Source organism: Nannospalax galili, unplaced genomic scaffold, assembly GCF_000622305.1.
Source record: "Nannospalax galili isolate Female #2095 unplaced genomic scaffold, S.galili_v1.0 scaffold253, whole genome shotgun sequence".
Classification (NCBI taxonomy): Eukaryota; Metazoa; Chordata; class Mammalia; order Rodentia; family Spalacidae; genus Nannospalax; species Nannospalax galili.
In genome coordinates, this window is record NW_008335287.1 from 1,581,716 (window position 1) to 1,592,358 (window position 10,643).

The following is a 10,643-nucleotide window of genomic DNA, read 5'->3' on the forward strand; positions in this document are numbered from 1 at the left end:
AGAGGCCTGAGGATAGTAGTGCAGGCTAGGAGAGTTAGCTGGTGGTGCAGGCCCAGGGAAGCAGAGCCCTGATACTAGTTTTTAAAACTTCCTGTCTTATAAATTTTGTTGCAGAGCTGTAGTTTATTTACTAATGAGATTATGAGATCAATGCACAAAAGATGTAAGTTTTAAAGTGGAAATGTCCTTTTTGTTTTTTTTTTCTAAAACACACACACACATACAGTTGTTTTTTCTAACCTTGTCTCTACTAACAATGATGAACTACAAGTATCTTAATATTTCATGTTCTGCAGAGAACTCTGAGTTCATGTGCTCTGCTACTGGACCACATTGGGAGCCATTGGTCTACTCTGCGCTTTCTTGATTTAAGTCTAATGGCCAGCCCTTATTGGAAGGTGCTTAAAGCTTATATGCCATTTCACTATATTCAGGAAAATTTTGATGTCAAAAATTTTAGCTTCAACTAATAGTCTTTCTTACATATTTGTTTATTTTATGATAATAATCCCTCTCATGATATAAGACTAAATAGAATCAGATTTCTAGCCTATTTACTTTTTTTTTTTTTTTTGGTTTTTTTGTGAAAGGGCCTCCCTGTAGCCCCAGCTGTCCTGGAACTCACTGTGTAGACCAGGCTGGCCTTGAACTCACAGAGATCCGCCTGCCTCTGCCTCCCGAGTGCTGGGATTAAAGGCGTGCAGTACCATGTCCGGCTAGCCTATACATTTAAAATAACTAATATGTATATATAAAGCCTGTCAAGAAAGCACCTAGTTGAGAGCACTGACTTTAAAGAGTGACTGTTAATAGGCAGTGGAACTAGAAGAGCATAGAGCAGGAAATCCTTCATGTTACTGTTACAGGTTTGCTTCATCTCCAGATCTATATCCAATGTAGGAAAAACAAATTTTATGAAATTCGTAATTTTTCCTAGTCTCCAGATAATTTCAGCAAGGTCAAGAATGTTTGCTACCATGAATCTGTTTGGAAAGTATTTTGAGTTTTTTTTTTTTTTTTTTTTTCCCTTTTCGCGACAGGGTCTCCCTGTAGCCCCAGCTGTCCTGGAACTCGCTATGTAGACCAGGCTGGCCTCGAACTCACAAAGATCCACCTGCCTCTGCCTCCCAAGTGCTGGGATTAAAGGCATGCGCCACCATGCCCGGCCGTTCTTTCTTTATGTAAAGAACTATGACTTTAATGAACATGATACAGGGCTATCTGTATGTTAGGAATAATGAATGGGGAAGTAGGAAACCTAAAACAAATGGTTCCTGAGTTTATAGTACACAATTCTTGACTTATATATCCTGATCGGAAAAATGTTCCCTTACAATATCATATTCTTTAACAGCTTTATTGGCAACATAATTGGTATGTTAAAAACTGCATATGCTGGGCCTGGTGGTGCATTCCTTTATCAGACCAAACACTTAAAACTTCAATATTCAGGCTAGACGTGGTGTATGCCTTTAATCCCAGCACTCAGGAGGCAGAGGTGGGTGGATCTTTGTGAGTTCAAAGCCATCCTGGTCTGTTCCAGGTTAGCTGGGGCTACAGGGAGACTCTGTCTAAAAAAGATAAAAAATGCATATATTTAAGCTGTGCAGTTTGGTAAGTTTTAATAATACATACACATCAGTGAAACCACAATATAGTGAACATGAGCTGGGCGTGGTGACCCATACCTGTAATTCTAGCACTCAGGAGGCTAAAGCAGGAGAATCACAAATTCAATACCAGCCTAGACTGCAAAATGAGATCTAAACCAGTTTGAGATAGACGTGAGGCCTTGTCTAGGGGGTGGGAAAAGCATATCTTTGAGCTCCAAAATTTCTTCTTGATGTACTACTTTTTCCTAACCCTTCCCTCTGCCCATCCCCAGACAATGAGCTGCTTTCCCTCACAGTAGATTGCATTTTCTAGAGTTTTGCAGTAATGGAACCATACAGTAAAAACACTTTTGGGGGGTAGGCTGGGAGAGGCTTCTTTCACTTGGTACAGTTATTTCAGGAATAATTTATGTTGTTGCAGATGTCAGTAGTTTTCTTTTTTTTATTGTTCAGTAGCATTCCAGTGTAAGGTGTGCTATAGTTTTGTTCATTTACCTGTTGTAGTTTGGATTTTCAGGTCTTGCCAGTTTTCACAAATAAAACTGCTATAAACATTTCGTTGTACAAGTCTGGGGACTTGGAATAGTTGGAACAATTTTTGAGAACCTACTAATCAAGCTTTATGGTACAGGCCTGTATTCCCAGCTACCTAGGAGGCCAAAGAAGGAAGATCTCAAGTTCAAGGCCTGCTTTGCTTCCAGAGTGATTTCAAGGCCAGTTTGGATTTTTTTATTTTATTTTATTTTATTATTTTTGGTCTTTTTGAGAAAGGGTCTCCCTGTAGCCCCAGCTGGCCTGGAACTCACTGTGTAGACCAGGCTGGCCTTGAATCCACAGTGCTCTGCCTGCCTCTGCCTGGGATTAAAGGCATGCACCACCACGCCTGGCTTCAAGGCCAGTTTGGATAACTTAACAAATACAAGACCTTTCCTCAAAATAGAAGGTACAGAAAGGACTGCTAGATATGGCTCAGTGGTTGAATGCTTGCCTAGCATGCATAAAGCCCTGGGTTTAATTCCCAATACCACTAGTGCCCCCTACCCCCCAAAAAAGAGAAGGGGGAAAAGGTGGGAGAACTATAAAGCTGTTTTCAAATTTCAGTCTCCTACCAGCAATAGCAGCAATTCCTCCTGCCAGCTCTTAATCATTTAATAGTAGCCGTACTGATAGCTCTGCAGTGGCACCTTGTGGTTTTTGTTGTCCTCTAATGGTTAATGATGTTGAGCATCTTTCATATTATTTACTACTATCCCTGTGTCTTTGGTCAAGTGTTTGTTCAGATCTTATGCCCATTTTAATTTTCTTTCTGAATTATGAGAACTCCTACGTCTGGAAAAAAGTCTTTTATCACATATAAAAGTACAGAGATTTTCTTACAGTCTAGTTTTTTTTTTTTTTTTTTGTTTTTTTTTTTTTTTTTGGTCTTTTTGAGACAGGGTCTCCCTGTAGCCCCACCTGGCTAGAACTTGCTACGTAGACCAGGCTGACCTTGAGCTCACCGAGATCTGCCTGTGCCTTCTGAGTGCTTGTTCTTTCATTTTCTTGACACTGACTTTTGAAGGGCAATTGTTTAGATGGCTTATTTTCCCCTTCTTTTTCTTTTTGAGACAGGGTCCCTACATATAGTCCACAGTAGTACGGAACTCACTCAGGGTGGTCTTGAAAAAGTTCAGGTTTTTGTGAAGTGGAATCTATTTTTATAAAAATTTTCTAATTTTTTTCCTTCAATTTTGTTTTTGGTTTATGGGGGGAGTCTTGCTGTACAGCTCAGGCAGGCCTGGAGTTTGTTCTGTAGCCTCAAATTACTCCTGCCTTCGCCACTAAATCTACAGTTATAGGTATGTACCACTATGCTTGACTTCTATATTTTTCTTGTAGAAGTTTTGTAGTTTTAGAGTCTACAATTTAGATTTATGATCCATTTTAATTAACTGTATAAATGGTGTAATAATTCTTTTATGGTACATTTGTTTATGGTACCTTTACTTATGATACATTATTGTGGATAGCTGGTTGTTTGACCATTATTGAAAAGGCTGTCCTTTCTTCTTTGCTAAAAGTCTTTACGTCTTTTTAAAAAATTAGTTGTCCATGTATGCATGCATGTGTTTATGTCTAGATTATCATCCTGTTTCATTGATATTATTATCTTTAAGTCAGTACCACTCAGCTTAGATGATTGTTTATAAAAATTATTGAAGTTAGCCGGGCGTGGTGGCACATGCCTGTAGTCCCAGCACTTGGGAGGCAGAGGCAGGCGGATCTCTGTGAGTTCAAGGCCAGCCTAGTCTACATAGTGAGTTCCAGGACAGCTGGGGCTACAGGAAGACCCTGATTCAAAAAGACAAAAAAAAAAAAAAAAAATTCTTGAGGTCAAGCCAGGCACAGTGGTTTACACCTACAGTCCTAGCACTCTGGAGGCTGAGGCAGAATTGGTATTTCCAGGCCAACCTGTGCGATGTAGTACAAGTCTTATTTCTAAACAAGTATTGATACCTGGTAATATTATTTCTCTTATATTCTATTGGAACTGTGTTCAGTTTATAGACCATATGAGAAAAATGAGTCCTCAGTCTATATCTTTATTTAGATCCTTAATTTCTTTCTTTCTTTCTCTCTCTCTCTCTCTCTCTCTCTCTCTCTCTCTCTCTCTCTCTTGCTCGCTCTCGTATATATGTGTATACAAGTTTGTGTGTCAGCATGTGCGTGCAGGTACACTTGCTCATGTGTTTTGTGCATGTGACAGGTCAGCATGGAGTACTTTCCTCAACTGCTTTCCATCTTATTTATTTTTAAAGTTAGAGATAGGATTTTTTGTTGGGGCAGATGGGAAATGGGGGACAGTCTTTGGGGTTGAGAGCAATCCTTGAGCAGAGGAGCCCATCCTAAGAGAAAGAGCAGGTTACCAGCCTGTGAAAATGTTGTCAGGGAAAGCCCAGAGGTATAGTGATGGAGAGGTAGTCCCCAAGGGTACCCCAGCAGGGTGGTAGATCTGGAAAATGGTGATCCAGGTGGTGAGAGAGGATGCTCAGAGTACCAGACATAGCCTTTGATTTGACTCTGCTCTGTGTAGGCTGGAGCAAAGAAGGGCTTTCTGAACAACCAGAAAATGTTGACCGTCTAAAGAAAAGGCAGAAATGCAAATCTGTACAGGTTCAGCTTCTCATTGGAGAGCCAGTTTGTCCTAAGGATCTGTGCAGCAGGATTCAAATATCCACTTTATTTTTTGAAACAGTCTCTTACTGAACCTGGAGCTCACCAATTCAGGTAGGTTGACTGGCCAGTGAGCTCCAGGAATTCTCCTGTCTCTGCCTCTCCAGCATTAGGATTGGAGGTACTGGCTGTTGTCTCTGGCTTTTTACATGGGTGCTAGGAACCCAAATTCAGGTCTTCTTGCTTGCACGGTAGACACTTTTTACAAATTGATCTATCTACCTAGGTCTTTAATTTCTATCAGCATTATTTCTTAAAGTTTTAATTAACTTTGAAGTTGAATTTATTTTCTTTTTAAATTTTTTAAAATTACATGTATTCATTTAGGTCAGGAGAGAGGAGAGGGCTCATAGCCACAGCGCTCATGTGGGAGGTCAAAGGACAATTTGCCAGAATTGTTCCTCCATCATGTGGAGGTCCTGGGGATCAAACTCAGGTAGTCAGGCTTGGTGACAACTGCCCTTATCTACTGAGCCGTCTTTCTGGCCTTACTTTTTTCTTCTTTAAGTTTGTATTTTAATTCATTTATAATGAGAAGACTTACAGGATTTTTTTTTTTTTTAAATCTTTTTGAGACAGGGTCTCCCTGTAGCCCCAGCTGTCCTGGAACTCACTATGCAAACCAGGCTGGCCTTGAACTCACAGAGATCCACCTGCCTCTGCCTCCCGGGTGCTGGGACTAAAGGCGTGCACTACCACGCCCCGCCCAGGATTTTTATTTTATTTTCCGTGGTTACTTGTTTTTTTAGAGACAGGGCCTGGAACTTGCTATGTATCTGAGGCTGGCCTTGAACTCCTAATCCTCCTGCTTCCATCTCAAGTGCTGGAATTACAAGTCATAACACTGGCAACTTCGGTTTTTTTAATTGATTCTTGAGACATTTGTATCCTTGTAGACGTTTTTGCAGTGGAATGAAGAATTTGGAATAGATGTCAATCAGACATTGCAAAGAGATTTATTTTACCACATTGTACTTGAAACTCAAGTGTTAATTAAACAAATGCACTAATAATATTTTTTCATTTGATTGTGACTATGGAAAACTGAGAAACATAAATTAGGAAATATTTCTATAATTAGTTATATATTTAAAAATAGTTATTAATAAGCACTTCAGTGTGCCTCTACATGTATATTATGATTATTTACAGTATATGTATAAAGGAAATACCTCTGGCAGTTTGAAAATATGGTGTGACTACAATACAGGTCTGACTTGTTCTTCTGTTAAAAACTGAAAATTATTTTAGTTGCTCTTTCTGACTAGTCTTTCAGAAAAAATTGTTGTTTTTTTTTTTTCCTGATGTGGTAATTTAACGTTTGTTGTCTCTTAGGGCACTAAGATAGTAAATACTGTGGGCGTATAAAATGCAGTTATCTTTCATTGTCATTTGATGTCCTTTGAGAGTATTTTTAGGAGAACTTTTTAATATGGTGTGCTTGTTTTTATCACTGTTTTCTTACTTGAAATTAAGAAACTTTGATATTAATGTTAAAATCGTTTTGCAGGTTATTTACCAAAATCATTATCAAAGAAAAAAATTTCAATCCTAGTTAGATATTATCTTAGTTTTCATGTACAGTCATTTTTACTTAGTAGGACCCTTAGCTTTTTAAGGAAAGATGCTATGTGGATCAGCATTATGAAGTCTACTGCACTTGCTGTATGAATGTTTTATATGAGAAAAGCTTTTTTAGGATTGGCAAGATGACTCAGCTGGAAGAGGTATTTGCTGCCAAGCCTCATGCCTGAATTCCTGTAACCCACAAGGTGGAAGGAGAGAACTGACTCCTGTATGCACACTAAGTAAATTAAATAAATGTAAAAAAGTTTATCCCAAGGATCTAGCAGAAGTGCGTAGTTGAGATGTTATCGGGAATGAAGTACAGGTTGTGAGAGGAAATGTTTTCTTTCCCCTCTCCAGAGCTATATATTTATTTTGATTTGGTTATATTCACTTCTTATGTTATTATGACTTCTCATGCTATTTGTATTAAGCCACTTTTTCTTTCCTTTTTTTTTTTTGAGACAAGATCTCCCTGTAGCTCCAGCTGACCTGGAACTTGCTATATAGACCAGGCTGACCTCAATCTCACAGAATTCCACCTGCCTCTGCCTCCCAAGTGCTGGGATTAGAGGTGTGTGCCACCATGCCCAGCTACAACAGCGTTGTTTTGCTTTTCTTTTTTGTTTGTTTGACTGTACATTAAATTTTATTCTAAGGTGTGGTCGCCAGCTGTGGCTGCTCTCCTCTGGCTATGGCCACTCTCCTGCTCTCTTAGTTCCTCCGATCAGTCGTCTGGTCTGGACCCCAAGGCTGGTGAGGAGACTGTGTCAGCGGAGCCACATTCAGACACAGGAGACCAGGTTCAGTGACACAGATCTGCTTTATTGCAGGAAGGCACAAGCGTATATAGGGATAGTGGTCCAATCACAGCACAGCAAGTAGGATACCTTATTAGCATAACAGGTTTAGCATCCTATCACCATACAGCAAGTAGGATACCTTGATTCCAAGGGTGCTGATTAGGGAGTGGCGAGCTCTAGGCATCAGTCTCATGATCTGCCAATGGGAACAAAATGTCACAAGGCGTTCCTTGTGGCTCCAGCAGTCGGGCCATTGCCTCAGGCCTGCTGTATGGCTGTCAATAAGACTTTCACCCTAGGCTCAAGCCTGTCTCCCACACTAAGGGACATGGAAAACTGTTAAAATGATTTTAAGATGAAGGATTATATGTGGATGTTTCAAAAGCTGACTCTGTACTGTATGTTGGTGAATTAGAAAGGCACTGGACTGAGGTACTAGTAATAACTAGTGTTTATGATTTGCTATGGGGTATGTAAACAGTTGTTTTGGAAAGCTTTTCTTAAGAGAACAGTAGAGTTAAAAATGAATTTTTTCTTATGTATGTAGTACATATGTATGTGTGCATATGTGTCTGTAGATGTGTGTGTGGAGACCAGAAGTGGTTATTGTGTGTTTTCCTCAGTAGCTCTTTACCTTTTCTTTTGAGACAGGGACTCTCAAGGATTCACCCGGCTAGCTGGCCAGCAAGCTCCAGGGATCTGCCTGTCCTTCCACACCAACCTCAAGGTTACATATGGACAGAACCTTTTACATAAAGGTCCTGGAAATACAAACTCAGGTCCTGCACATCAGGCTTTCGACTGAGTCATGTCCCAAGCCCTGAAATTTTTCTTTGTACTTTTTATTTTGAAGCAATTGTAGATCCATAAGAAGTTGCAAAAATTTTAGCAGTTTCATGTCCCCTCTACTCCCTCCCACCATTCTCTCCAGTGATAGCATAGCACAAGTAACAGCTTCCTCTTTCTCCCCTCTGCTCATGAGTATGAATAAAATCAGAGTGAAATCATAGTAGCTATAAACACCAGCCACTGCCACATGTGGGAATTGACATCAAATGAATTCTTGTCAGAATCTGTTCTTTCATTGAAGATGCTCAGTGTCCCAGGAAAGAAGGAGGAAAACATGAGACAAATGGTTCAAGTGGCTCAGAGTGGCCAGAACCAGCTTGGGGCACTCCAGCTGGGATGTGGTCCTGGCTTTCCCTGGCATCCTGAATTCTCTAGCCATCAACAGACATGGAATGTTGCAGAAATCTCAGGGTGATGTTATACACCTTCTGCCCCTCATCTTCTGTGACTTTTTTTCCTGGTATTTTGAGATAGGGTCTTCTTGTAGCCCCAGCTGGCCTGAAACTTGCTGTGTTGACGAGCCTGGCCTCAATCTCACAGAGATCTGCCTACCTCTGTCTCCGTGTGCTGGAATTATAAGCATGCGCCACTACACCAAGCATTATCTTGTTTTCTTATTTGTATAGTTTTTTGAGAACTGAGTCAGTATCAATTGTTTCTGTATTCTCCCAAGATTTTTAGTCCCATCAAGTACTCTTGGTTTCATCTTGTTGGGACAATTCCTTCCTGAGCCTTCTGATGTGGTCCAATCTGGACCAGTGACCTTTGTGCCTATTGTGTGGTTCTTATAATTTCCCTTCATGTCATCTTGAGCATTCCTTTAGCCTTTCATGATTTTCTGTTTCTTGATTATATTCTTGTTTTAGTTGAATATATTAGTTTAGTATAAACTACAGAATCTTAATGAGAAATGGTATGTGGAAGATTTTTTTAAATCTCTTTATATCTAAGAATGCCTTTATTTTACCATGACATCTGATTGATAATTTGTTTGCGAGTTTGAATTTTAGATCGGAAATCATTGCTATTAAGTTCTGGTGATGTTACTGTTGAAATCTGGAGTTAGTTGATGTCTGCTTCTTGTATATAATCCCCATCCTCCCGATTTTTATTTTATTTTATTTTTTTTTGAGACAGGGTCTCCTTGTAGCCCCAGCTGGCCTGGAACTCACTATGTAGACCAGGCTGGCCTTGAACTCAGGCTGGCCTTGAACTCACAGAGATCCGCCAGTCTCTACCTCCCAAGTGCTGGGAGCTATTTTGTCTCCATTGTTAATTTTACTCCTTGATTTTCTGTTTGCCAGATGATCCTCCCAACTTTTTAAACATTTATTTGTGATAATGAGTAACACAAATCAAAAAGGATAAATATACAGTTTATTGAACGTCAATATTTAACTATCATTCAGGTTAGATGGCAGCATGCTGCTGTCATTTATCTTAATTCAGCACTCCCAAAGGTAGCCAGCTTTATGGTAGTCACTACCTTGCTTTTCTCATTCCCAAACAATGAAGTTTAATTTTTTCGTGTCTTGAACTTTGTGAATGGGCTCCTATCATGTATTATTTTCATCTGGTTTATTTTTGTTAATATGATTTTGAGGATAAAGCCATGTCTTATGTAGTTGTCATCATTACTATACATTTTTGCAGTATTGTTTTGCTTAGTCTGGAGAATGATTTTATGGTAGCCATAAAATGAGTGAATTTATTAAACATGTGGCAAGCCAAAGGAAAAAAATAAATAACAAGTAGCAGGTAGATTTTCTTAGTTTTTCGTGTTTCCTCTCTACATTTAGAAAGTTATCAATTGCTGTAAAAGAAGTTGGTTGAGATTTTATTAACTTTATGGAAGAAATGATATGCTTACACTGTTAAGCCTGATAATTCACAAACCAGATATTATCTGATCTGTCACTTGTTTAGATCTTTAATTTTTCATTTTTCTTTTTTTAGAATAAATTACTAGGTTCTATCTTTAGAAAAAATTCTAAAAGCCCCACATAAGTCGTGTCAGTAAAGAGCATATGCCACTGTAAAAGCTGAGTACCACCCGCCTCATTATCTAGTGAGGTTTTCAGAAGCACCTCTGTCTGTCGCTGGGGCTCTTGAGCTATATTCATAGTGGAATTTTTTTTTTCTTTCTTTTTTTTGGTCTTTCTGAGACAGGGTCTTCCTGTAGCCCCAGCTGGCCTGGAACTCAAAGATCTGCATGCCTCTGCCTCCCAGGTGCTGGGACTAAAGGCGTGCATCACCATGCCTGACTGTTTTGGACTTTCTAAAAAAAGTATTTACATTAGTATGTAACTATGTTAGTAAAATACTAACTATATACAGGATTCTCATTCAATTTGTTGATTTCATATTATTTTGCCAATACTTTAACTGAGAACTTTTCTTTTAAAGGTTCAAGAGCAAGTGCATCCCACCCTCTCTGCTAATGAAGAGTCTCTCTATTATATTGAAGAGCTGATTTTTCAGCTGCTTAATAAATTATGCATGGCCCAACCAAGGACTGTTCAAGATGTGGAGGTAAAAAATTACTGTCATTTCAAAAACTATTGAATTAATTTTTTTTGATCTGCATCTCTATCATTCT

General features: G+C 39.2%; 1 protein-coding gene across 2 annotated transcripts in view; it reads left to right on the plus strand.

Annotated features, from left to right (window-relative positions):
* Positions 1-10,453: 10,453 nt before the first annotated feature.
* Positions 10,454-10,643, plus strand: part of Sos2 (SOS Ras/Rho guanine nucleotide exchange factor 2) — a 74,802-nt gene continuing 74,612 nt past the window's right edge. For both annotated transcript variants that reach the window (XM_008829854.3, XM_029561981.1), the window contains exon 1: positions 10,454-10,576. In XM_008829854.3, coding sequence (XP_008828076.1) covers positions 10,544-10,576 — 33 coding nt within the window. In that variant the 5' untranslated portion in view covers positions 10,454-10,543. The remainder of the gene's footprint in view (positions 10,577-10,643) is intronic.